Genomic DNA, 27,035 nt, shown 5'->3' on the forward strand with positions numbered 1-27,035 from the left:
AAACAGCCGGCATCCCCCCAAACACACCCGGCTTCCCCCTGCACCCAGCATCACCCCCGGACCCAACATCACCCTTCCTCCAACCAGCAGCCCCTCCCTCACCCAGGACTTCCCCAGCCCCGCACCCCCCAGGACTCAGCTCTGCCCCCCCGGGTTTATTTTGGCAGTGCCAAAGCAAAGCACTGCCCCTCCTCACCCCCAGGGCTGCAGCCAGGGCGGGGGGGAGAGGTCTTTAGGGTGAATCAGGCTTATTTCCCACTAAAATATCTTCCTGCAAACAGGGGCTCGGTTGCCTTGTGCCCTTCCCACCTCACGGCTGGGGCTGCAAATCTGGGGGCAAAGGGGACGTGTTCACCCTGTGCCCGGCACGGCACCCGCCCAGCTTCCCCTCCAGTCTGGGTGTGGGTACGTGCCAGGGCCACCAGCCACCGTGGTTGGCCCTGAGCTGGCTCCCAGGGCCGTGCCCAGGGGATTTGGGGGCTCCTGTGCTCCCCCTTCCAGACCTGGGCAGCGTGTGATGGGGCGAGGGGGAGGGAGGAAATGGGAGAGGAGGAGGAAAAACGGGAAAGGAGGTGGGAAACAGCACAGTGCCAGTACAGAGCCAGAGCAAATGGCAGTGATCCAGAGGCAGGCTGTGCCTGCAGGTATGTGCATAGATATACATATTTATGTATGGCTGGATAGGTGTTCACCCCATTGCTTAGGGCAGGACATGGGGTGCCTGAGGACACAGGACAGCAAAGGATGCCCAGAGGGCCAGCAGGGTGACAAAAGCTCCATCCCATCAACGTGGGCTCCGCCAGCCCCGGGTCAGGCAGCCGTTCATCCCAATCCTGTGCTCTAAAACCTGCTCCCTCTGCTGCTTCCTTAAAAATAATCCGGAGCTGAGTTTGTCAGAGCCGCTGGACTCCGTGCCAGGCACAGGCTATAAATACCAGCAGACTATTTAAGAGGGAGGTATTTATAATGCTCCTCCAGCTCCCTGTCAATCTTCCCGGGGAGGCCGAGCATCGCTTGTCTGTGGCAAAACCACAGCGGGTTTGGAACTGCAGGAAAGCCAGACCCGGCTGCTGGGGGTCCCCAAGGTGTCCCCCCCTGCCCCTGGGGACACTCAGCTCCCTGGTAGCCGAGTGCTTCTCCTCCATCCATCATACCTGGCAGAGAATATAAATAAGGACAGGGTGACACTCATTTCGTTGGAAAAATCAGGAAGCAAGCTGTCCCACTCCACAGGCTGCCTGGGCAGTGCCAGGGTGCCAGGCTGGGGATGGAGGCTTTGGAGGGGAGTGCTGGGAAGGCAGGGATGGGAACATCCTCCCAGTTGTGGGGTGGAGAGAGGGCTGCTTGTGGGAATGATGCTTTGGATTGCCTTCCTGACAGCACAGCTCGGCACAACAAATATGGGCAGCCCACATCCCGATATCCAGGAGCCTCCTGACCATGGGGCTGGATGGGACCTGGAGGCTGCTTCCCAACTGGAGGCATTTGCTGGAGTGTGAAATGCCTCAGGGTGGTGGGTCCTCCAAGCAGGAACTGTGGGTTGTTTGCCACAGGCCTTAGATCCTTGGAGACCCCCAGGAGCCTTTCCCTGCTCAGCAAAGGGCTCTGGGATCCGCAGCCTGGATCCCCCAGCATGGACCACGTGGAACACCAGGTACAGGGAAGGGAACAGCCTTTCCTCACCCCCCGGGGCTGGGGAGGAACATCAGGGTGGATGGGGAGATGTGGGGGCTGCTCCCCTCACTCCATCCTGTGCTGTTTTGGTCCAAGTTATGGAAATTGGGATGGCCAAGTCTGGCAGCTGGGACCTCACTAAATAATGGAGGGAGATGAGAGGCTGGATGAGGGACTGGTCTGGGGGTCAAGGAATCAGATGGATCTGGCTGAAACTGGTATTCCTGAAAGACAAATTTAAGGATGTCTGTGGCACTGAGGGGGAGTTGGTGTAGGAGACATTTTCCTGAGCTGCCCTGAGGCCACATCCTTCTCCCTCCTTGCTGGTCCTCTGGAGTCTGGGCTGGAAGGCCTCGATCTGAGCTTTTTTAACCCCAAAAATTGAGTTAATAATTGTCGAGATGTTGGAAATGTGTTTAACAGGGGGAAATGGGGGTGTCCCACAGACTCCTGAGTCCTGGAGCTGGGGTGAAACACCAACAGCTCCTGCTGACCTGCTGCTCACCTTCCCTGGGGACTCTCCAGGAGCATTTTGAATATTAGGCCCCCTACGGGGCAGCCATGGGAGGGTGCGAGAGTATCCAGGGAATGCATCCATTGTCAGGGGATGTGCAATGGGGAGGCCACTTCCATGTCACCCTGAGAGCAGGCAGAGGCAAACTGCTGTCCTTTAAATGACTCAACCCAGGAATGTGTCCCAAGGGAAGGTGGCTCAGGGACAGGGAGGGCACAGTGTCACCCGCTGCATTTGTCCCCACGAGCTGCCTGGGGCGAAGCTGCTCGGGGTTAATCATCTCCCAGTGCCTGGTTTTCACTGGAGCCACTGAGGGGTGGTGGCTGAGCAGACACTTGCTCTGAGTGCTTGGGGTTTTCCCACCGTTTCCAGCTGTTCCTCATTGCTCACATATGAGGTTTTTCCTTTCCCTGGTGCAAATGCCAGAGCTGTGCCTGCAGTGACCCAGCACCAGCTCTTGCATGATGTGTGCCCCATTCCTGCCCAGGGTTTGGAAGCAGGGAAGAACCCACAGCCCTGAAAACCATTCTTCCCAGTATCCCACAGCAAGGAGCAGAGCCAGGGCCACATCCTGGACTGATCCATGCTGGGAGTAACCACCAGAGCCAAGGGGGCTGAGACCATCATTCCCAGCGTCCAGCACCCATCAGCGTGGGCTTCTGGGGAGAGCTGGGCAGCTGGCAGAGCCCCCAGCCCCTCCTGGGTCCCCACAGCAGCTGGAGGGGCTGGGGAGGCACTGCCCATGCCCCGTGATTATCCTATGCCCCATGCCCATCCCTATGCCGTGTGTCCCATGTCTGTGTGTGCCGTGCTCATGCCTTGTATCCACAAACATTCCACGTGCCCGTGCCAGTGCCTTTTCCCATGTTCTGTGCCATGCTGGTGCCCGTGCCCATACCCTGTGCTCATCCTGGTGTCCATGGTGGTGCCAGTACCCCGTGCTGGTGCCCATGCCTGTGCCCACACCAGTGCCTGTTGCCACATCCCTGCCCACATTGGTGCCTCTTCCCTGGGCAAATGGGCATGTCTGCCATGCCCATGCCTTGCTGTGCCCGTGCCTGTTCCCACACCCCATGCCACTGCCATGCCCATCCCATGCTAGTGCCCATGTCCGTGCCAGTGCTCATTCCCATGTCCCATGTCCGTGCCCATGCTCATACCCTGTGCTCATCCCAGTGCCCATGGTGGTGCCTGCACCCCACGCCCCGTGCCATGCCTGTTCCCATATCCCCTATCTCATATCCCGTATCCCCTATCTCATATCCCATATCCCCTATCTCATATCCCATGCCACTCCGGTGCCGGTGTCGCCAGTGTGTCGCACACTCCGCAGGCTGCACCGAGCCGATCCCGGCTCCCTGCCAAGGCCTGGCTGGCGGCCACCAGTTATCCCAGTGCCGACCAGCAGAGGGGAATGACGGTCCGCACGAGTCTCCCTCCTCCTCCTCCCGTGCCCTCCGCACTGGCGGCTGCGCTCCCCTGGCCCCGCCGTCCCCTCCCTGCCCCGCGGCGCTGGCGGGCGGGTGGGTGCTCACCCCCGGGGGGGTGAGGGTGGGGTGACAGCCCCCGACCTCTGCTCTGCCTGCCACAGCCCCATGGCACCGGCTGGTGGCGTTCTGAGGGTCCCCAGCGGCCTCCAGCAAGGTCCCCCCTATCCCTCGGTGCAGAGCTCCATGTCCAGGCTGGAGCTGGGGATGGAGCTGATGGATCCTGTGTGGAGGTTCTGTGCCCAGTCTGGATGGATCCTGCACAGAGATCCATGTCCAGGCCGGAGCTGAGGCTGGAGCTGATGGATCCTGTGTGGAGGCTCCATGCCCAGGATGGAGCTAATGGATCCTGCACAGAGCTCTGTGCCAGGCTGCAGCCGGAGCTGGAGCTGATGGACTCCATGCACAAAGCTCTGTGCCTGAGCTGAAGCTGGGGTTGCAGCTGATGGATCCCGTGTGGAGGCTCCATGCCCAGGATGGAGCTGGTGGATCCTGCACAGAGCTCCATGCCTGGGCTGGAGCTGGGGCTGGAGATGATGGACCCCATGCACAAAGCTCTGTGTCTGAGCTGAAACTGGGGCTGGAGCTGATGGATCCCGTGTGGAGGCTCCATAACCAGGATGGAGCTGATGGATCCTGCACAGAGCTCCGTGCCCGAGCAGGAGCTGGGGTTGGAGCTGGAGCCGGTGGATCCTGCCCCTGATTCAGCAGAAGCCGGTCGAGGCAGGCCTGATTCAGCACTGCTTAATCACGCTGTTATCTGGGAGCGAGCGCTGCAGTCAGCGGGACGGAGGGTGCAGCAGCCCGCGGGCACGGCACCACCGCTCGCGGGGCTGGGCAGAGCTGCCCTCGCCTTTATCAGCAGCGGGGAGTTTTATTGCTGCAATTGTGCAGCTGTTAATTGCACCAAGACTAATTTTAGTGACGGCGAGCAGCCCCCGGCGCAGGAGGACACCTTCCCCCCTTGTTTGCCGGGAGCTTCTCCCTTCTTCCCAACCCCGGTTGTCTCTGACCCCACCTCAGCAGGTCCCTTAATAAAGACACACCTTAGACACCTCCAAGGGCTCAGAGGTGACCCCGGGTGGGTTTGTACTTGGCTGTCCCGCTCTGGGTGGGACTTGAGCCCCGCTGCAAGGGACATCCCGAGCCGCCCCCTCCCGAGCACCCACAGCGATCGGGTTTCCCGGTGAGCCGGCTGAGCTGGAAACAGATCCTTGTCCAGGGTCATTGTAAGTGAAAGGAAAACTCCACTGATTGCTCCTTGTGCTGGTGAGAGAGAAATAAACATTTCCCGGGCTGGAAGCTTTATCCTGCAATGTGCTCCCGTGTTTGGGGGTTGCAGGAATTTGGCAGGTCCTGGAGGCAGTGAGGGATTGGGAACAGCCTGTCCTGGGTGCTCTGCAGGTGCAGCAACCACCTCTGCTGCTGAGAGGTCAGATTTTACACTGTGGTAATGACTTCATGGAAAAGCCAAGAGGATCCTCCCCACGGGCACCCAATCCAGGGAGATCAGTCGAGGAGGCAGGAGGGCAGAGAGCTGAGCACAAAGAGCCTGGCAGGCTTGGTTGGACTGCAGTGAGCATAAAAAATATCCCAAATAATCAACTTTTTTTGTTAAAAATTCTTCCTCACGGCCATGGATTGGGGCATCAGGATCATCCAGGAGAGGTTCTGGGTCCCTGGGAGGGTGAAGGACAGATGTGGAGCACTTTGCTCACCATGATGGACTAGTGTACCATCCCCAGGCATTGAGGGCTTTACCGATTTGGGAACTGTCTCAGCTCACTGCTGCCGTCACCACCATCCCAGGAGCTGCCTGAAACCACGAGAGTCTTTATTCTCCTCGGCTCTATTCAGAGGGAAATCCTGCAGTTGGAAGCTGGGATAATTCGGGCAGCTCCAGGCAGATAAGCATGATTTCCATATGTTCAGTGAGATGTAATGAGATGGGATGATTAGACTTTATCACACTGCAGTTCTGTACAACTCTGATGCTGCACAGCCTCTAACAGGAGGGATGCCTGTGCTGGTCCCTCACAGCCCTCGCACGTGGGGTAGGGGGTGATAAACCCATTTGGGCAACACTTGTGGTGCAGGAGCTGCTGTTTTGTTTTCCCTCTGCTCAGGGCTCCTGAACCGGGTGGAATTGCCTGGAACCTTCACAGAGGGATGCAGGGAAGGGGAGCAGGGATCTGCCTGAGTTGGTGGGCAAGTGCTGCTGCCTGTCCCTGAGCCAAAAGACTGAGCTTGCAAAGGGGGATGGATTTAAAAGCATCGTCAGGGAGGATGGAGACAGGAGAGCATCAGGGGGATGTGTCTGCACCCCTTGTCCTGCCACAGCAAACGGGCTCAGTGCTTGAGCAGGGTCAGGCTGGGCTTTGCTCCCAAAAACTGGCAGCAGGAGAGGAAGGATGAAGCATTCCCATCCACATCACCTCCATTGGGACAGCAGGGATGAGGGAAACGCACTAGGACCATGTCAGGGACAATCCCCTCTGCATGTGACCACATGGGAATGCACCAAACTGTGCTCAGACTCTGAGCTTTGAGCCTCCAAAATATGACAAAACCCTTCAGACAACTGCTTTATCCCCCCTTCCCAAGCTTTATGACACCAAGCTGGGGAGAACGTTGATCTGCTGGAAAGCAGGAGGGCTCTGCAGAGGGACCTGGACGAACTGGAGGGTTGGGCTGATTCCAGTGGGATGAGGTTCAACCAGGCCGGGTCCTGCACTGTGACCACAACAACCCCCTGCAGCCCCACGGGCTGAGACAGAGTGGCTGGAGAGCAGCCAGGCAGGAAGGGAGCTGGGAGTGGGGATTGACAGCAGCTGAACATGAGCCAGAGTGCTCAGGTGGCCAACAAGGCCAATGGATCCTGGCCTGGATCAGGAACAGTGTGGCAGCAGGAGCAGGGAGGGGATTCTGCCCCTGTGCTGGGCACTGGGGAGGCCACCCCTGGAGTGCTGTGCCCAGCTCTGGCCCCTCAGCTCAGGAAGGACATGGAGGGGCTGGAGCAGGTCCAGAGAAGGGCAACGAGGCTGGGGAAGGGTCTGGAGCACAAGTGCTGTGAGGAGAGGCTGAGGGAGCTGGGGGGGCTCAGCCTGGCCTGGAGGTGTTTGAGCAGAGCCTGGATGTGGCATCAGTGCCATGGTCTGGGTGACAAGGTGGGGTTGGGTCACAGGTTGGACTCCATGATCTCGGAGATCTTTTCCAACCCAGTTAATTCTAGGATTCTATGATTTAGCAGCTGAGTCTGTCTCTGCCACCAGCCAGTGTGTGCCAAAAATTCAGCTCTGTGTCACCGCTTGGCACTGACAGTGCCAGGACATCGTGCTCATCTTCAGGTGGTTTTGGGAGCCCCAAAAACAGCCTCTGTGTCTGTGGTACACTCTCCAGTCTCTGTTGACACGCTATTTCTGCACGCCACAAACAAACCCTTCCTGTCTGCAAATCAACAATATCAATGCTGGCTATTTTTTACCTTTTAATTAAGGTTTTATTTTGTTATTTATTTAACAAACACATCAGTGGGTAAAAGAGGCAGGTAATGACTCAGTGTGTAATGCTCCAGTGCTTACGTGGATTGATTTTTCAAAAATAAGGCTTTTATACCATTTACTTGGTCTATTTAGCAGGACTGTGTGTGCACTGCCTAAATAATACTCCATATATTGCTTTTTTTAAAGGGACGGAGCTTGCTTTCTAATAATGAAGTCATTTGCACGGGTAGATGTTCACATTTATTTTCAATTTGAAGGGGGTGGATGCATTTTCACCACCTTTCAAATACCATCAGCCCACTAAGGCAGACTTTCAAATGAATTCAGAGCCAGACTCCTCGGGGATCAGCGTGGGGGAAAGTGTTTAAAAGCCTCCAGTGGAACAATTTTCTATTGGAAATGAGATTTTGCTGTAGATAAATTTCCCACGAGAATCCCTTGATTTCAACACCATTTTGGCCAGAGAAACAAACTGCAAACAAGCCCTCTGCCAAGGGGAAAACCTTCTTATGGGGCATCACGGAGAGGAAAAGGGAAATATTTCAGCTTTGGAGTTATTTTCCCTTCGAAATGACTTGCAGGGGTGCTAAGATGGAAAAGGCTGATGCACTGAGGGCATTTCTGGAGGCAGAGCCCAGCCCAGGGGGGATCCCAGCCCCATCCAGCCTGGCTGCTGTGGGTGCTGGGACAGATGCAGGTGGGGCACCTGGATGCCAGTTGATGTTCTTTGGCCTCGTGTGGAGTGTTTGTCTTCAGCAGAGCTTGGTTTGGCACGGCAGCACCCACACCCCTGCCCCAACAGGAGGGTGCTGGGCCCCTAAGCGAGGGGGGCAGGACTCCCTGGTGTCCCCCCCCGGGTGTGCCAGGCTGGGGGTGGCCTCGTTTCAGGGTGGCAGCAGGCAGGGAGAGGCGTTTCCAGCCTCCTGCCCCTTCCCCATCGCCAGCCGGCCAAGGAGAGCTATTTCAGGAGGATAAACAGGATGCCTCGCTCCCGGGCTGGCCACCTCCATTCCTCCCTCCCACAGCCCTCCAGTAAACAGGCCAGCCCAGGAAAAGCCTCCCGGCACAACCCCAGAGCCCAGAGCAAGCCAAGCAACCTGGCCACAGCTAAGCCGAGCTTTGCCCAGCCCAGCCCAAGCTTCCAGTGGTCTGGAAGCACCCAGGGAAAGCAGAGCGATCCCAAAGCATGGATCCACCTCGGCAGCGACTCCCTGGAGCCGCCCCGCAGCTGGGAACCGCTTGAACTTTCTGGTCACACCACCACGTCCTCCTCCTTCCTCCTCCTCCTCTTCCTCCCTCGGTCACACCCCGGCTGCTCGCTGTGCCCGGGGTCCGGGAATGACACCGGCCAGGCCTTTCCTTCAGCGGGATCGTGCCCAGGCAGCGCCGGAGAATCCTGCGAGGGCTGTTTCCGCCCGTTGCTCTTGGGAAAGGAGCTGCAGCAACAGCGGGAGGAAGGTGGAGCTTTTCCACCGCTTCCTCCAGCTCCGCAGCTCCGGCTGCTTCCTGCCTCGGCTCGGTGTGTCCGAGGAGACTTTGCTGGGTCGGTGATCCTGGGGAGATGCCAGCCCCCATCCCGGCACAGCGGAGCCAAACAGCTCCTGGTCCTAAATCTGTGGCCGGGGAGGGTTTTAAGTCAACTTGAGTTCTTCCATCCCATTTTCCCACAGGCTGGGGAGGGACGGGGGCCCCGCGCCGGCTCCCACGGCTGCTTTTCCACCTTGGCACTGCAGGAGCAAGGTCAGGGCAGGAGGCCCGGGGTGTGGGCACAGGTAGGACAGAGCCCGGGTGTTGCAATGCCGGGAGTGGAGGATCCCGGTGCCAACACGGAGCCGGTTTTCCCGGCGGCAGCGCCCGCCGTGGGACCCGCCGTGGGACCCGCGGGTGTGCGGGGGGACACGCGGGGCTGTGCGGGTCCGGGGGAGAGGACACGACACATTCCCCCCCCTCCAGACTCCCCATCCCCCAGCGAGCAATTAGAGCGGCTAATTACCCGGCGGGGGGACCCCCGCGCCCTCCCAGCGCCGGTGCCGGGGGCGGCGGGCGGGACGCGGGGCGGTGCGGGGGGAGTGGCCGGGGGGGCCGTGGGGCGCCGCGCTGCCGGGCCGCCCCGGGCGCTGCCTTCCTCCTCCTCCTCCTCCTCCTCCTCCCCCCTCTTCCCTCTTCCCTCCTCCTCCCGCCGCCCGGCCCGGCCCGGCTCCGCTCGCCATGGGAGATGTGGTCTCCACGCACCTGGACGAGGGTCGCCGCCAGCACATCGCGGGTGAGCCCCCGCCGCGCCCCCGCTCCCCTTTTATCCCCGCCGCGCTCTCCCCATCCCTCCTTCAGTCCCTTTGGGAACCCCCCCAACAATATTCCCGGGACCCCTCCTCCTGCTCGTCCCCTCTCTCGCTCTTCAAACTTCTTTATTTTCCCCGTTTCCGCGTGGTTTTGCTCGGGCACAGCCCGGGGGGCTCAGCGACGGTGCCCGAGGTACCCGCCTGGCTCCCAAGTGAAGAGCTGGGCTGTGCCGGGGGTGTTTGTGTTCGCTCTGGGGGCCGGGTCTGTGCGCGAAGCCCCCCCGGGATGCGGGGAGGGAAAAGGGGAGCTCTTCGGGGGATGCTGGAAGCCGAGTCCGGTCAGGAACATTGCTGTCAGCACGGCGCAGCCCCGGGCTGGCTGGCAACTGAGTCTTCTCCGCCTTTACAGTGCTGGGAGATCCTTAGGGAAGCCCCCCCGCCAAAGGTTCTGGGGTGGAGGGAAGGACTGGTTGCCCTCAGCCTTCCCGGCACAGGCAGGACACAGCAGTGCCCCCGCCACGGCCGTGGGACGGGGCAGGGTGACAATGTGGTTATTGAGAGCCCGTCTGTCCCGGGGCGGCAGCGCCTCGCCCCTGGCACGGGATGTCTGGCCAGAACCGCCTGGGAACCGCGGGACGTGGGATTATGGCTCTGCACAGGCAGGGGTTGTTCGAAGCAACTGCTGGAGAGGGAGGGGGTCAGAGATGCTAATTGGGGCCTGCGGGGACTCGCTTGACCCCTGTAAGTGGGGTCACCCCTCTGTCGCGGTGCCGGGCTCCCCCGAGCCACCTCGCGTCACTGGCGGTGCAGGCGCTTGGCTCCCGGGGCTCCCGAGCGGGCAGGACGTGACCTCCGAGCCCTTTCATGCTCCGGCTTTGCTTTCAGCTCCCCGGGCTGGAAAACCCCCTCATGTGCAGTGGGTGAAGCCCCCTGCCCACCCCGCGGAGCCACACCTGAGGCGGGTGCCAGCACCGAGTGTGGCTCCGTGCTGGACCTTGTGCGTCTCGCCGGGAGCTCAAAGCCTCGGGAGCGCCGGTGTTTTGGAGGTGGCTCCACCGTATCATTGCTCTGTCTCGGCCATAAAGCCACGGGAGTGGCTCTGGAGTCCTTTTGTCCCCAAGGGCTGTGGGGGAAAAGCTGCTGCTGCTGCTGCTGGAGCAGAGTGGTGGAGCTGCCGTGGGACTGGCACAGGCGCCCGGTGTCTCTCGGCGGATCCCATCGGCCCTGCCAGCCCCCCGCCGTTCCTGGCAGGAATGCTTACGTGGTATGCGGCTCAGCAGGACGCCAGCAGGTTTTTGAGCTTTGAAGGAGAGCTTGGAACTCGCTCTGGGGTTTTCTCCTTGCATTAGTTAAAGCTCAAAACACGGCTTGTCTGTGAGGCTGCGCCGGGCCGGGGCTGCCCACGGCAGCAGCGTGTTTGGATCCAAAGCACATCCCGAATTTCCCTTTAACTTGCCGGTTCTCTGTGCAGAGATGGCTCCCTGTGCGAGCCCTGTGATCCTAATCCTGAAGAATAACAAGGAAAAGCCCCGTCTGGGTTTTCTGTGCAGGAATCTGACTCTGCTGGGTCAGGAATTGGGTGTTTGCAAGGCCAGGCTGAATGGCTGAACCCTGGCAGGGTTGAACCCTGGCTGTTACCTCAGGACGGGTTTCAGCCCATGGGCAGGGGGGCCGAAAAGTGGAAAAAGTGGGAAAAAGGTTTAATGGGAAAAAGATTTAATGGGAGAAAGATTGCTGTGGAATAGGATGATGGAGATTGGGCTGGGACGTGTCCTGTGCCACGCTGCAGCCCTGAAGGTTTGGAGCGAGCAAGGGGGACACGCACCTGTACTGGGACACCTCCCTGGGAGAGACTGGAGCAAACTGGGTTCCTGGAGCACCTCTCAGCTCTCTGGGTGAGGAGCCCCTGGAGCTGGGAGGGGCCGTAACCCAACAGGCAAGGCACGACTTGCTGTCAGGCATGCAAAGCAACGTGGCGGGGAAAACTCCAGGTTTTCCTGCCTAGATCAGCCTGTTCTCCACTGCTGCAGCTCCAGCTGGCGCCCAGGGAGCGATCCAGCCCCTCTCCAAGCAACTTTTCCCAGTTGCCCTCCCAATTTGGGGGAGTTTGGATGTGCTGCCCGGGCTGCCGTGGCCCCTGATTGCTGGAGGGAGCTCTCTGGGGTTGGTGATGCTTCCCGAGGTTGGAGCCCCCAGAATTCTGGGGAGAACCTGGGCCAGACCTTTCTCCCTCCTGGGAATGGAGCTCTCAGCACTGCAGCTGGATTAAAGGCAGGAGGGAGGTGGGAAAAGCCCTCCCAGCAGATCCAAGCTGGGAAGGTCCCATGCCCTGTCCCAGCCCCTGTGCTGGTGGCTGATGCCAATGACTCCCAGAAGTCGTGGGCCACACATGTGTAACTGGTGTGTTGGTGGCTCAGGACCAGGGTCTTTCCTCCCACTGGTGGGACTGGATCCCTCCAAGCAGGCGTGGAGGCAGCAGGGATGCTGCTCTGTGCTGGGGCTGTTGGGGCAGCCGGGTGTGATCTCCACCTGGATGGTTCTGGCAGAGCTGCCTGCAGCTCCTGTTTCCCGTTCTCCAAGGTCTCTCTATGACCAGTGTTTCCTTCTACCTCCCTGCTTTGGACATCTTCCCAGCCTGAGTCGTCCAGTTTGTTTGTCAACACCCTTCAGCTGCCCTCCTCCTCCTCCTCCTCCTCCTCCTCCTCCTCTTCCTCCCAAATGGGGGCTGGGAATCACTTCCAACCTGCTGTGTGGGCTGGAGCAGGGAATGGCTCTGCATGGGCACCATCACCTGGGGACATCAGCTCAGGGTTCCTGGGAAAGCTGAGATGTCATGGGGTGACCTGGATTTTTGCACAGTGTCCCCTCCTGTCCAGGGAAGAGACAGTGCTCCCTCCTCCCAGTGCTCTCAGCATGAAACTGGATGAAGCTGGACTAACTCCATCCCTAGGGCATCCCAGCCCCACGGACCCCTTCTCCAGGGGGATGAGGTGAAGCAGGACTGGCAGGACCCGGGTGGCTCTGTCCTGGGCACCTGGTGGGTGTGAGAGCCCAGGGATGCAGCAGGAGCTGCCGGATGGCTCCGTGGCCAGAGGGATGTGGGGGTGGGTGGCAGCACAGGGAGGGTCCCTGGGAGCTCACACCTTGTTCTGGCATCTCCGGGGAGTCGCCAGCCCGTTAATTACAGAGTAAAGCAGCTGTTAATTTTGGGGTGGGACTTCCACAGCCAGCAGCCCACGCGGTGGTGGCAGAGGTGACACTGAGCCTCGTCCCCGGGGCTGGTCCTGCGGCATTTCCGCTCCAACGAGCCTTGTCAGGCATGCACATCCCTGATCCCACCCAGGAGCGCCCTCCTCCTGCCTGGGTGCTGCTGGGATGGGCTGCGGGATCCGATCCAGAGGTGCCCGGCAAATGCCAGGAGGTGCCGAGCTGTGGTGTGCCACAGGGATGGAGGCTGCTGGCAGCGGGGAGAGGTTTGCTGTGGCTTCCCTGAGCGTGCCACTCATTTCCCGGCCTTGGCCACAGCTCCAGCCGGCGTGGGAGGCGGAGGCTGCCGGCGCTGGGCTCTGGGGTGGGTCTGGAGGCTGAAACCTCGCCCTGCCCCCGGGGGAGGCGGTGCAGGGAGGCTCCGAGGGATCGCGCCGGAGACCTGGAGTGGTTTCTCTTCACGAAATGTGTGTCTTCTTTCATGGTGAAATAAAGAACTCCCCTGGCATGTCAGGGCTCCCTGCCAGCGGGAGGGGCTGGTTCTGGCAAGCCGGGGCTTTACCTGCAGCCGTCGTGTCGGGGCACGGGGCTCTCAGAGCCAGCGTGTTGAGGCAAGGGGACATTGTTCTGGTGGCCTCCCCACGTGTGCAGGCAATAGGAGCCCTCCCTGCCCTGCCCGTGCTCAGCCCCGGGGTCAGAGCCTGCCTTCCCTCTGGGAGGGCTTTCCCTGCCTCCCCCAGCGAGGGTTTATCCAGAGGCCTTGCCTCGGGCAAGCTGGGGCAGGCACGGAGGGTATCCCTGCTCTGCCTGGGACGGGAGGAGCAGAGCTGGCACTGCAGCTGAGAGCTCTTTTTGGGCTCCTGGCTCAGGCCAGGGAGAGAGAAGCACCCACAGAGCAGGAGAGCCCCATGGCAGTGTCAGACACCCCTAAACCCACTGCAGGGACCCAGCAAGGGAAGCACAGCCAGGAGCTGGGATTTCCCAAGCCTTTGCCTCCCTGCTTCCCTCAAATCACTGCAGAGGCTGGCTCGGCTCAGAGGGGCTCAGTGCCTCTTGGCACAGCCCTTGCCAGCTCTGTCCCACCCTCCTTGGATGGACAGGCTCCCGTGTCTCCAAGCTTTCCAGCAGGAATAACACCTGGAGGGATCCAAGGATGCTGATCCACAGGCAGTTGCTGTGATGTGAAGAGAGGTGAGGATCAGCTCTCCACGACAAGGCTGAGCACCCTCTCTGCCCCTGCAGCTCCCAGGTCTGACCCCACCACCCAGTTTGTAGGAGGTGTCACCTCACCCTGGGGCTGCAGCTCCTGGAACCCGGCTGGTGCCTGGCAATGAGGTCCCCAAGCAGGAGCTGTGTCCCCTCCCAGCCCCTGGCTGGCCCTGGAGCCTTGTCCAGTGCCTGGATGTGCTGCACTGGCTCCATGGAGAGCCCAGTGCCGGGGGCCAGGAGGGGAGGAAGGGGCAGAGCAGAGCTTCCTCCCAGTCTCTTGGACTGGAGAGGGAGGAAGGAGTAAAACTCCACCTTTTCCCCTTTTTCAAAGGGAAAGGGCAGTGACATTTGACACAGGTCCCAGCTCTGGCTGGTAGAGCACAGTGCCTTTGTCTGTGCCCTCCTGCCCTTCTCTGTGCCCTCCTGCCCTTCCCTGGCAGGGATCTGTCCCTGCCTGCAGCCGGGCTCCCGGGGAACTCAGCACTTCACTACAGGAGTCCTGGAATGGGACATTCCCACACAGTAGGATGGATGGGAAGCTCTGCCCTGGAGCTGGTAGGGGGCCTATGGCAGGATTTTCCCCCTCTCCTGCTGTGCTGGTGGCTCCTGGGGCATAGGAGGCTTGTCCTGTCTTTCCCTCTCCCAGCTCTGCTCAGCCCCATGGGGGGTTTCCCTGGATGAAGGGATGTGCCCAAAGCTGGGGTGACCTCGATGCCACTCTGTGGGGCAGGAGAGTGAGACTGCCAGCAACCAGGTACTCAGAGTGGTGGTGGCTGAGCCATGGGAAGCATCCTGAGCCCCTTCCTCTCATCCCAACACATGCAGGGACCCGGACAGAGCCTTGCCTTGGACACATCCCTGCCTTGGGATCACCCCTGCCTTGCCTGGGAGCCTCTTTGCCAGCTGCTGCCCACCCTCCTGCAGCAAGGACAGGCTCTGTGCTGCCGGGCACTGGCTGCCAGCCCCACAGCACAGGTGCCCACCATGCCAGAATGTCCATGGCTCTGCAGTGCCTCTGGAGCATCCTTGGCCATGGGAAACACTGCTCCCTTTGCCACCCTCAGATGGAGCATCACCCTCCGTGGGGAGGAGGGAGCAGGGACTGGGGGGGTGTGGGACAGAGGAACCAGGCACAGGACCCTCTCCAGGGTCAAGGGCTGCAGCAGAGCTCAGGACAGGCTCAGGGCTGTTTTGTTCAAATACCTCTTGATGGCCTTTTTTTTAGGTTGTACATAAAAGTCTTTGTTTGGGTCCCCTCCCGTGGGGCTGGATTGGGTTTCCCGCTGGCACCGTCCAGCTGGGCAGAGGGAGAGCGTGCCAGGTTCAGCTCCTCTCTCTGGGGCTGGGCCCAGGGGGACATGACTGGCTTTTGCCCTCTGCCGAGCCAAAGACATTTGTTGGGACATCCTGGAGCAAGAATCACCCACCCCCAGGTGCCCCCAGCACTCGAGAGACCTGGAGATGTCCGAGTTTGCTCTGGCCCCTTTGCCGGGGGGACTCCCCCGCTCCCACAGCTCCCGGGGGCCGGGGGTGCCCGGAGGCTGCCGGGGCTGGTGCACACCCTGCCCGGCGTGGTGGGATTGCGCCATTGCAATGCTGCCCGGCCGGTGCCGGTGGATGAGCCGGACCTTATCTGGGGAGGGGCGATGCTGGTCCCACCCTGCTGCGGGGAGAACCCGCTCCGGGGTGAGCACCCAACGCTTGGAAGCTCTTCCCCAGCCTGGTGGGACCCCGGGGGACAAGGGATATGTGGGGGGTGATGTGGCTGCAGCCGGGATGAGGGTCCTGCTCCAGCACAGGGTTTGGGGCGTGGTGTCCAGCTTGAGCCGAGCTGCTCCACGGGGAGGCTTCATCTCCCCACGGATTCCCCCAGACCGTGGGACATATCCTGACAGTCCTGTGAGCGCAGCCACCTCTGCTGGTGCTCTGGAACCCAGTCCTTGTGCCCACCGGGCTGGTGGCACTCTGGGCTGGGCTGGGTTTTCCCTGTCACCTGCTCCCCAAAGCTTTGGAGCATTGCCCCCAAAGGCAAGGCTGCTCCAAGGGGAAAGGACAGGAGAGGGGGTCCTTCCTGGAGCAGGCAGGTGGGATGGGCAGCAGGGGATCTCCTCCTGCCCCCATCCCTCGGAGGCTGTTCGGGCAGGGAGGTTCAGGGCAGGCATCTGGCGCTGGGCTCAGTCCAGCCCTGACCAGCTTCTCGAGGCGTTCAAAGGCCCCGAACGCTGTTTGTTATTCACATGCACATTCCTCGCACGCAGCTCCGCAGCAGCCTTGTTCCCAGGAAGCAGCGGGACACCGGCATCCACGCCACGGGAAAACACCCGCCGGCACCTAGCCGGCCACTAATCCCGCTCCTGCCGGGCTGGATGTGACCCCGAGCCGCGGGAAGGGGCTGGGGCAGGGGGCTGAGTGCGGTTCGTGGGGGACGGGGGAGCGGGAGCTGTGGGTGAATGTGTCTGGCGAGAGCACCGTCAGTTTTTTGGCTGTTCTGAGGCTGAGGAGCTGCTGCTGAATGCGCTGCTCCGTTCTCAGCCCCGTGGATGCCGCGGTTGGCCCCAGACCCTCGCAGGTCCGTTTTGCCAGGTTGGATTGTCCCGGCTGGGAGGGGAGTGGCGTTGTGCAACCACCGCTCCTGGGCGAGGTGCTGGGAGGTGGGGTGGGCACTCCACGGTGGGCACAGACCGCTGGGAGCATCCCTGGGATACTCCCGGGGACACACGGGATGGGGGAATGCCACAGGGCGCCGGTGAAGGGTGCACCTTGCAGGGAGCCGTGTCCCCGACGGGTGCCCCAGCCCTGAGCTGGCACTGAGGGCACTTCTGACTCATCCGGGGGCAGAGCCGTGTGTGGCAAAGGCAGGGCGAGAGAGGATGAACCGGTTCAGGCCTGGCCCCATCTGGTTTCTCCTCCGAGGCTCCGCTGCCTCATCCCTTCCTGCCGCTGAGCCCCGTCCTGCCCACCCTTCCCCACCGCGGCTGAGTCAGAGGGCGGGTGAGGGGCCGCTCCAGCCCGCGGGAGGCAGGATGTGCTCCCTTTCCACCCGGGCCGCGCTTCTGAGCTGATTTCTGGCTGAAAATATTCCCGCTGGATTTTGGAGTGCTGCTGGATCCCTGGTGCTGAGCTGTGCCTGGGTGCAGGCATCAGAGCAGCCTCCACTCCCGGCTTGTCCCAGACAAGCTCAGTCCAAATCCTGACAGCAGCCTGGAGCAGGAACACCCCGGGGTGGTTTTGGGGGGGGTTGTGTGAAAGGTGCGTTTTGGTGCAGAGGGGAAACTGTCCCCAGCTTTTGCTCTCTCCCTCCAGTTTGTTTTTTCCCTGTTCCAGCCTCTCCTGGTCTGCGTGAGAGGGGCAAATACAAAGCACTGCTGGGTCAGCCCCTGGGTTTTGCTGCCATCAGGAACAAACCCTCCTGCAGCCCCTTTTTTTGCCCCGTGTCCCCCGGGTGTGGAGCTCGTGCCTGACTCCCCCCAGCCTTGGCATCTCCTCTGGAACCAATGCTGGAAACCCCCTCCCCGGGGGGTGCTCAGCTGGGCTGAGTCAGGACCATGAAGGAGTTTGTGTTTCTGGGTGGAAATGAGCTCACACTCAAATTCCCGAAACCCTGAACTGCCGGCTGGGGTTTAACCCTTTGTGTGCCCCCCTTGGCTCTGCACGGTGCTTGTGCCCCGCCCACAGTGGCATCTCTGTCACTGTCCCCTGTGCTGTCACTGCACTGCTGGTGCTCTACCTGCCCAGAGCCACCTGCTGTCACTGTGCCATTCCCAAACTCCTGCTGGGATGAGCCTGTGCTGCAGTGGGGTGAGGTGGGACCTGTGTGCACGGGTCTTCATGTGCAGGTACTGCTGAGGGCTCGTGGGGTGCTGCTGGTTTGGGGTCTGGCTCATCCCTGGTGTGCTGGGCACCCCACCCATGGCATCCTGTGCAGCCCATCCATGCTGTGTGCCCTCAGGAGAAAGCCCAGACACACTGTCTGCAGAATGCCAGGATTTGGGGCACAGGAGGGTGGCCAAGGGACAATGGGCACACCCCTGAGTGTGCTTGGACCAGGCAGCAGGGAGGGCTGGCTGGAGCAGCCCTGCTCAGAGGGATGACCTGGGACAACTGGTGGCATCAGCCTCCCTTGCAGTGGCCTTGTCCTTGGTGTCCCTTGATGGCAGAGCCACCCAGGCCATCACTGTCCCTGTCAGTGTCACTGTGTGCCAGCCCATGGGTGTCCCTGTCAGTGCCAGCCCTATGGTGGATGTCCCTGTCAGTGCCACTGTGGTGGTTGTCCTTGTCAGTGACCCAGGTTCTGGGAGCCTGCAGTGCCCTCAGTAACCCACCCCTGCTCACTAATCATTTACTGGCCAAATTAGTGATTAACTCCTTCCCCTTGGCAAGCCTGGCCAGACCAGCACATGCTGCCCACGGGTCCCCTGCCACTGGGATGTCCCACCATGCCACGACCCCCCCAGCCCGGGGGTTGTGCTTCAATGAGCTGTTTTGTCCTTTTTGTTTTTCTTATTTTTTTCTGGACCAGAAGGAAAATTCCCTGCCTGGGGTGGGGCATCCCTGTGGCATCCACAGGGGCTTGGGCACCCTGCTCCCAGCTCCTGCTCCCACTTCACTCTGCTGGTGGAAGGTGTCCCTGCCCATGGCAGGGGGGTGGAATGAGATGAGCTTTAAGGTCCCTTCCAACCCAAGCCATCCTGTGATTCCATGATTCCATGATTCTGCATCAACCCAGGGGGTTCTGGGGAGGGCTGGGATTCCAAAGGCACCTCACCCCTCAGGCAGATGTAAAGGCCAGTGGACACGAGAGGGCTGTGGGTGCCAAAGGGGATGTGGGCTGGAGGGAGGATGGGATGAGTGTTCCCGCTGGGATTTGTCAGCTGCTGGCCTCCAACCTGCCCTGGACGTGTGTGGGTGTGCAGGGGGGATGTGTGTGTTTGTTCATGTGTGTTCATGGGGGGTGCATGTTGGAGAAGAGGAGGTTGTGTGGAGACCTCACAGCCTCTGAAGGGGCTACAAAGAAACCAGAGAGGGACTGTTCATCTGGAACTGGAGTGACAGGACAAGGGGGAGTGGCTTAAAAATGACAGAGGGAAAATTTAGGTTAGATATACGGAAGAAATTCTTCCCTGTGAGGGTGGGGAGGCCCTGGCACAGGTTACCCAGAGAAGCTGTGGCTGCCCCATCCCTGGAGGTGTCCAAGACCAGCTTGGACAGAGCTTGGAGCAACCTGGGCTAGTGGAAGGTGTCCCTGCCCATGGTAGGGGTTTGGAAGAAGATGAGCTTTAAGGTCCCTTCCAACCCAAACCATCCTGTGGTTCTATGTGTGGGGCTGCTGATGGTGCTGGGGATGCTCCCAAGGGCAGGACACAGCCAGTCCAGGCTGCTGGACCAGTTTGCTGTGGCCTCTGGAATCCTGAGGGCGAGATCTACCTCCTGCCCTGGCTCAGAGGGACCAACATTGGGCCAGGGCTGCTCTGGCCGGGCCGTGACCTCTCAGCAACGAGGGCTGCACGTGCCCTTGGGCTTCCAGCTGCCCCAGGGCTGTGTCGTGGCCATGGCACTGCCCTGGGCTTGGTGACAGTGGTGGTGGCACAACTGGTTGGGGGGGTGGCAGGAGCAGAGCCTCCTCTCCAGGCTGCTTTCCCCCAGACAAACCTCAGGGACTCATGTGGGACAAGGACAAACCTGTGCTGCTGCCCTGTCCCTGTGTGGGGTGTCCTACAGGGCTGCCTGCCCTGCTGTGCCCCCTGGGTGATGCCAGAAGGGTGTGGGGGTCCCTGGGGATCCAGCAGTAGGGCTGGAGCGTGGCTGGGAGCTGGTGTGGCATGGCTCAACCCTATCCTTGCTGCCAGCCTCCTGCCCAGCCCTGCACCCAGCCTGGCTCAGGGTTTGCCTCTCTCTGCCCTCCCCAGCTCTGGAGCCACTTTATCTCCGCCTGCAGCCACCACGTGCAGCTTAGTCATGGGGATGCTGTGGAGGCAGGAGGGGCTGGGGACAGAGGAGCTCTGTGACCAGAGGTGCTGGCACAGGGGATCCTGCTGAGCCAGGCCTCAGTGCTGTTGGCACCCCACAAAGCCGCTGTTTTCTCCCTGCCTTTGCCAGGAGCCAGAGGGATGTACTGGAGCCTGTGCCAGCCCAGCCTGTGCCAGCCCAGCCACCCCAGCTGCTCGGGGACCGGTGCCTCTGCACGGCTGGGTGTGACAGGGATGGGGTGGTGGCACTGGGAGGGGGGGTGTGGTGGAGCACAGCAGTCCCAGGGCAAACACCAGGATTGAGAAAGCGCTGGCAGTGGGTGGCTGGGGACACCCATCCCAGGGAGGTCCCTGTGTGTGCTCCCTCTTGCCAAAGGACTTTGCTGTGGGTGTCTGAGCCTGCACCCAGGATGGGGGGTGGCTGGGTGGGAGGCAACCAAGCTGAGCCAAGCCCCTTCTCTCCATAGCCATGGTGGTGAGGGGACAGAGGACACGGTTCCCTGGACTGTCACCTGTCCCCAGACCCCTCCAGCTCTTGGTGGGATGTGCAGACAAAGCTGCTCATGAGGGACAGCGCTCATGGGTGGCTGTGGCTGTGGATCCTGAGGGGGAAATGCTCTCTATAGCCCCCAGTGCTCACTGTATGGCCAGAGGATCCCCAGTGATCCCCAGAGGTCCCAGGACTGCTGGGAGGAAGGAGCCAGTGGGTGGCTGAGCTGGTTCCCATGTGGGACATGTCAGCCCCACACAGGGTGTTGTGAATTTTGGGGGTCAGGGCACCCACTGGCATCATTAGTGTGGGCTCCCCATCCCCTGATCAAGCAAAGCCTGGCTGTACCACCACTAGCAGCCCACACCTTGCCAAACCTGGTGTCACCTTGTGACATGTGTGTCTGTCCCTCTTGCTTCCCCTGGGGTGGCCACCAGGGCTACTGCTCAGAGATCATCAGTGGCCCACAGCACCCCCTCCACACCCTGCAGGGGTTTGCTGAGCCTGGGGGAGTTTAGTCACCTCAAATATTTCACTACAAATCTTGTTTCAACCTCTGCAAATAACTGACTTTTGCTTTTCCATTGACTCCAAACCTCCTAATTGGCCCCGCCGTTAATGAGGGAGGAATGAGTGACTAAGCCCGTCTCGCCTGCCCGGGGACCGGGGGCTCGTTTTTTCCCATGAACTGAAAGGAAACAAAACCTCAAAATGTCCTTTTCAATCTCAGCTGCCTGCACGGCTGCCCCGCTCCCTGGCCAAAATCGCACAGCTCGGGAGCCGGGAATTGCAGCAGAGGTGCTGCCGGGACGCCAGCACGGCCTGGCTGTACCTTCCCGGGGGGAAAGGCCAAAAATCCGGGCTGAGGAATTCCTCTGGCGGGATGAGCCACCCTCTCATCCTTTGCTGTGAAGAACTGTGTTAAAGTGAAAGCGATTTAAAGTGGTTTTGAGCCCTGGCACAACGATGCTGTGCCGCAGTTGCTCCCATTGCCGGCAGCGCTGGCGTCTCCTCGGGGATGGGTTTATCTCCCCCCCGCCGCTGTCCTCGGGCAGCGTTTTCCTCTGGAGCTGCTCATCCCCAGAGGGATTTGCAGCACCCTGCAGCAAGCTGCTCCTTGTGCTGCCTTGGCTGCCAGCACGGCTCGGAGGCGGCTGCTGGCTGGAGATTTTGGCTGCTGCCAAGCTGTGCCGAGCCAGCTTGGGGGGCTGTTTTGTCTGGGTTCATGCCCCCAGCATCGTGCTGGCTCCGGCACTGGGATGCAGAGCCAGCATCCTTCCTCCCGTTGCCAGTGCTCTGGCAGGGCCTGAGCTGTCAGAAATACTTGGAGGAGACTCAAATTCTTCCTTTTTCGCAGGCTCTGGGGCAAAGTTGAGAGGGAAATTCAAAGTCGAGGCACCCTGTGCCAAAGGCTGCTCTGGGGGAGGTTTTCCCGCAGCTCTGGGATGCTTCGTGCCAGGATTTTGGTGTGGGAGCCCCATGTGGGGTCTGGAGCTGGGGTGGGGAGGGTGCTGGGTGGGTCAGGGTGCCTGTGGGACAGGGGTGCTCGTAAAGATTGGGGGGACAACCCCACTCCTCTGCTGTGGCTGATGGCCCAGGAGGAACAAGGGGTTCCTGTGACTGCCCCCCTGGGGCTGGGAAGGCCCTGTCCCCACTGCTGGGGGGTGGGTTTGCAGCATCCCCCCACCCTGTGCATTGAGGGGTGCTGGGGAAGGGATGGAGGGGATCTCCTCCAGTGTGGGGTGCAGGGGAGCACCTGGCAGCTCAGGCTCTCCCAGCACCTTGGTCTCATCCCAGTCTGAAGTTTGGGGTCCTGGTGGGGTGCCTGTCTCACCTGGGGGTGCCATGGAGAGGGTAGGGGGTGCCAGGCTGTCCTTTCCCCTCTGAGTCTCTGCAGTGCATCACCAGCTGCAGGGCCTGGATCCCAGCCTGGGATGGCCCTTCTGGGGGCACAGCAGGGTCAGGGGGGGTGTGAGGGACGTTTGGGGATGGGGAATGGAGGGTTGCCCCAATCCCAGCAGACCAAGCTGGTGGGAGCAGGGCTGGGAGCTGCATGAGGCACGGGAAGCCGGAATCAGCTTAATGTCAGGAATTTCCTGCCGGGGAGAGGAATCCATGAAATAATGTGAAAGGCCAAGAAAAGAGATCGTCCTGACCCCAAATCAGTGCCTGGGCTGGATGGGGAGGGCAGAAAGCAGCAGGTTCCTCTGTGCTGCCTGCACCAGAGTGTGCCCTGGCAGCAGGAGGGTGACGGGAGGTGGGTGGGGAGGGCACCTGAGGTGACCCGGGTGGGTTTGCAGCAAGGAGACCCCCAAACCCTGACCTTTGCCTGACATGCCTCTGCTCTCCCTTTGCAGAGAAGACAGGGAAGGTGCTGGGGGAGTTCTGCAGGTGCTACAAGGAGCAGTACGGGGTAGCTCTGTTCAACAGCGTCCGCTATGAGATCGAGGGCAACGGGGGCCCGCAGGCTCAGCTGCTGCACCGCAAGGTAAGACGGGCTCTGATGTCCCCCCCAAAGCCCAGGCACGGCCCTGCTCCACCCTACCAGGTGGAATGTAGCCCATGCCACTGGTCCAGCCCATCCCTGGGGAGCTGTGCAGCACATGGGGTGGTTTCCTTTCCCACCCTGTGGAAGGAGCACAGGCAGCAAGTGAGGACAAGGCTGGCTCTGGGATGCAACCCCCTCTATGTCTGTGTGCCTGGCAGGAGCTCAGGGACCCCCTGGTGCCCGGTGAGGCCCTGAGCAGATGTACCAGGCTGTTGTTCTCCTGCTCCTGGGTGCGAGTGATGCTCCAGCCTGGGCGAATTCCCAGGGAGGAGTCGGAAACACCTGGCAGATGTCCCTGATCCTGTGGGGGAAGCGGAGCCGGCTCCAAGTCTGATCTCCAGCAGCCACGTGTCTCCTGCCTGGGCTAAAGGTCTCCCTTGGAGATGGAACTTGTGGCTCTGGCACCCGGGGGGGATCCTGCCCTTTCCTCCCTCCTCCAAAGGCAGATGCAAACGGGCAGGGGATGCTCATCAGACAGGGCTTGGGATCCTCTGTGGAGCCACTGTCCCATGGGTGCTCCTTGAAAGCAGGAGGAGATGTGATTGCACATGGAGAGAGGCTTCTGCTCTTGTCTGGGGCTTAAAGGGGATGCTTTTGTTAGAAATCTTGAAAATACCTCTGTGAGATCACACTCAAGCCCTGGGTGCTCACAGCAGTCGTGTCCCTGACCCACCTCCTCTGGGAGCTGCCCTGGGTGCTGGGTTTGTTAGGAAAAATAAAGGAGGGGAGGTTCCTGTGGAGGAGCCAGGCACCCAGTGTCCTCAGCACCGTGTCCCTTGGCTTCCTTGGAATTCAGCAGATGCCTTCAGCTCCTACTCCCCGGGAGGTACCTCCATCCCCAGGTTTGTTGCTTCAAGCAGCCCAGGAATGTCTGAGCAACAGCAGCAAGGTCGGGAGGTCAGGGACACCGTGCAAGGCTTGGAAAACACCGGTGTATAAATAGGACATTCCTCTTGCTCAGTGTCCTGTCTGCTGCCCCTCCCCTCCCAGGATCCCAGCAGTGCCACTGGGATGTCCCAGTGCTCCAGACACTGTAGAGACCAGTCTGTGGGGTGGCTCTGCGAGGAGCTGGGTGATCTTCTCCTCCAGATGGACTCTCTGCTCCCCAAACATGCCTGGAAAGTTGTGGATGTCTAGAGATGGAGGATGGCATCCTACCTGTCCTCAGGCAGGTCCAGCTGGGATGTGGCAATTGGGATTTTTAAATGTTAGTTATTTATTGGCCTTTTCTCATGGTCTCTGTGGGGATGCAGTGCAGTGAGACCAGGGGCTGGTGGCCCTGCTGGGCAGAGGGGGACAGCAGGGCTGGGGTCATCTGAAACACCAGCAAGATTCAAGAGCAGTGAGAATATGGAATAAATATCTCTGCCTCTGGTCTCTCCAACAACCCAGGTGTCCCCATCCAGAGCCTCTGGAAAACTATCCCTGACACCCTCTGCTCCCATGGCAGCCCCAAAACTGCCATTCCCCAGCCCCATGACAGGGATTTGGGCAGCCCAGGGGCTTCCTCCTTGCCCATCCCCACAATTTGGCACATACCTACCTGTCCCAAATACCTGCTGGAGTTGGGAGGTGCCACCTCGGTGCCTCCCTGGGGCAAGGAGGGTGTGTCAGGAGGGGCTCCCAGGGTACTGCTGGCCCTGAGCTGAGGGTCCCCTGGAGCCCTGGCAGGGCTCAGCCTGGGTTTTAGTCCATCAGCAGCTGCTCTGTCTGGCTCAGTGTGCCCTGGGCAGTGGTTTCAGAGCCAGTCTGGGGGGGCTCATTCTCCTTGGATGAGCCACCCTGGGGAGACACTGATGGGGGCTCCCAGAGCTGGCACCTCCTTTCTGTCCCCATCCTGTTGGTGGCCTTGGGGCTCAGATTCTCCTGCCTCCTGCAGTCCCTCAGCCCTGCAGGGCTTAGTTTGGGCTTCTTCTCTCTCTTCCAAGGGCTTTGGCAAGCCCTAAGGAGCAGTGAGGTGCTGTCAGCCAAGCTGCTCTCAGACCTCCCCCAGCCCAAGGTGGGTGTGTGGTCGGGGGAGAGTTCAGGGCTTGGGGAAGGCAGTGAGTGAGGTTCCTGGGAACCAGGAGATGGGAAACAGGGAGAAGAGTGGGAAAAGTTCCTCCAGAAGGGTCCAGGTTCTGTGTCATGGTCCCTCCTGATGGCCACCGTGGTGGATGGTGGGTGGCCACGGCAACAGAGGCGGCCGCCAGACACTCGAGACCTCACGAGAGCTCTCGGCTCTTGTTTATGTTCCTGGGATCATAAAAATTCCTGGGACAGATTCTTGGCTCTCCCAGCCAGGCTGTGTTTGGGATGGTGTCAACGCTGCGGTGTGGGGGCCAAGAGGGGCTGGAGACACAGTGAGGGGCTGTTCTGGGAGGGGGGAGAGGGGAGGGGGGATGTCCTTGGCCTGTTCCTGTCATAGAATCGTATTGTGGAGTCATGGAATGGTTTGGGTTGGAAGGGACCTCGAAGCTCATCCGGTTCCACCCCCTGCCATGGGCAGGGACACCTCCCACGAGACTTTCTACCATCCAACCTGGCCTTGGACACTTCCAGGGATCCAGGGGCAGCCACAGTTTCTCTGGGCAACCTGTGCCAGGGCCTCCCCACCCTCCCAGGACAGAATTCCTTCCCAATATCCCATCTAAATCTCTCCTCATTTAGAGGAGCTGTTGCTGGTCCTCCATGAAGTCCAGAACATCTAAACACCAACTGATGCTGAGCCCTATGGGGTGGCTTCTTGCTTTTCCTCTTTCCCATCTGGAGACCCAGCAGAGCAGGGCTGGGTTCCTGCCATCTGCAGATGCCTCTGGCAGGACTTTCCTGCTGATGCCCACTTGCCAGCAGTGCCACAGACAGTCCCTACTGCCCCAGGCCATGGAATTTGCAGGAGCTGGGGCTGGGAATTGCTGCTGGAGGGCTCTTCTCCAACCTACCACTCAGCCAGGGGAGCTCAGGTCGCTCGGCTGAGCTTGGTGTGTCCCCCAGTATGGAGATGGAGGGGCAGGGCTGTGACCAGAGCGTGGTGAACACCACCACGTGTGACTCCAGTGGTGACCCTCTCTGGGGTTTTCTGGGGCTGTGCATGGGGTGCCCCTCAAAGGCACACCTATTCAGGCACTAAAATTTTCAGTGCTGCAGGAGATGACCCAGTGGTGAACTTGGAGACCCTCAGCACAACCCTAGTGCAGCAACACCCACCCAACCACCACAAACAGACCTGGCTGAGCTCCCTGAGCCAGAGCTGCCCCTCAACGACCCCCCTGTGCCTCCCACCTCTCTGTCTGCTCCCCCAGGTCCCTCTGGAGGACCATGTCATCTACTCGGGCAACATCTTCCAGTACATCGAGGAGAACAAGAAGTGGCGGAACCGGTTCTGCGTCGTCCCGCACAACTACGGCCTGGTCCTCTACGAGAACAAACTGGTGAGGAGAACCCCCCCTTCTGCCCATCTCGGGTGGGGGCAGCTCCCAAAGGGACCCCCAGTCGTGGTGGGGTGGCCATGGATGCTCCCCATCATCCGTGACCATCTCCTCCTCCTGCCCAGGCCTACGAGCGGGAGCTGCCGCCCCGTGTGCTGGTCAACAGCGCCGGCTACAAGGTGCTCACCTCCGTGGAGCAGTACCTGGAGCTGGTGAACAACAGCCTGCCTGGTGAGCCCCCTGCACCCTCTGATGCTGCTGGGCACCCCCTGGGCACCTGGGGGAAGGGGGGGTTTGGGGTGCATGATGCCTTCTGGAAAGGGTGGTTTTGGGGTGTGGGCACCCCTGAGGACTTTCAGAAAAGGGTGATTTTGGGGTGTAGCATCCCTGGGGACTTTCAGAAAAGGGTGATTTTGGTGTGCAGGATCCTTGAAGACCTTCATGGAGGGGTGGTTTTGGGGTGTAGCATCCTTGAAGACTTTCAGAAAAGGGTGATTTTGGGGTGTAGCATCCCTGAGGACTTTCTGGAAAGGGTAGTTGTGGTGTGTAGAATCCTGGAAGACCTTCAGAAGGTCTAGTTTTGGGGTGTAGCATCCCTGGGGACTTTTTGGAAAGGGTGGTTTTGGGGTGTAGCATCCCTGGGGACTTTTTGGAAAGGGTGGTTTTGGGGTGTAGCATCCGTGGGGATCTTTGGAAAAGGTGGCTTTGGGGTGTAGCATCCCTGGGGACCTTCTGGAAGGGGTTGTTTTAG

The 27,035-nt window shown here is 60.5% G+C and overlaps 2 protein-coding genes across 6 annotated transcripts in view; one reads left to right on the forward strand and one right to left on the reverse strand.

The window, feature by feature from the left end:
• STXBP1 (syntaxin binding protein 1) overlaps positions 1-8,447 on the reverse strand; it is a 30,957-nt gene extending 22,510 nt beyond the window's left edge. For both annotated transcript variants that reach the window (XM_027650130.1, XM_027650128.1), the window contains exon 1: positions 8,437-8,447. The gene's annotated coding sequence lies outside the window, so the exon portion shown is untranslated. The remainder of the gene's footprint in view (positions 1-8,436) is intronic.
• An 888-nt stretch (positions 8,448-9,335) lies between these two features.
• Positions 9,336-27,035, forward strand: part of FAM129B (family with sequence similarity 129 member B) — a 28,873-nt gene continuing 11,173 nt past the window's right edge. For all 4 annotated transcript variants that reach the window (XM_027650331.1, XM_027650334.1, XM_027650333.1 and 1 more), the window contains exons 1-4: positions 9,336-9,441; positions 22,687-22,817; positions 26,159-26,287; positions 26,410-26,515. In XM_027650331.1, coding sequence (XP_027506132.1) covers positions 9,387-9,441; positions 22,687-22,817; positions 26,159-26,287; positions 26,410-26,515 — 421 coding nt within the window. In that variant the 5' untranslated portion in view covers positions 9,336-9,386. The remainder of the gene's footprint in view (positions 9,442-22,686; positions 22,818-26,158; positions 26,288-26,409; positions 26,516-27,035) is intronic.

The sequence above is a fragment of the Corapipo altera genome, unplaced genomic scaffold (assembly GCF_003945725.1).
Source record: "Corapipo altera isolate COAL_440 unplaced genomic scaffold, ASM394572v1 268, whole genome shotgun sequence".
Classification (NCBI taxonomy): Eukaryota; Metazoa; Chordata; class Aves; order Passeriformes; family Pipridae; genus Corapipo; species Corapipo altera.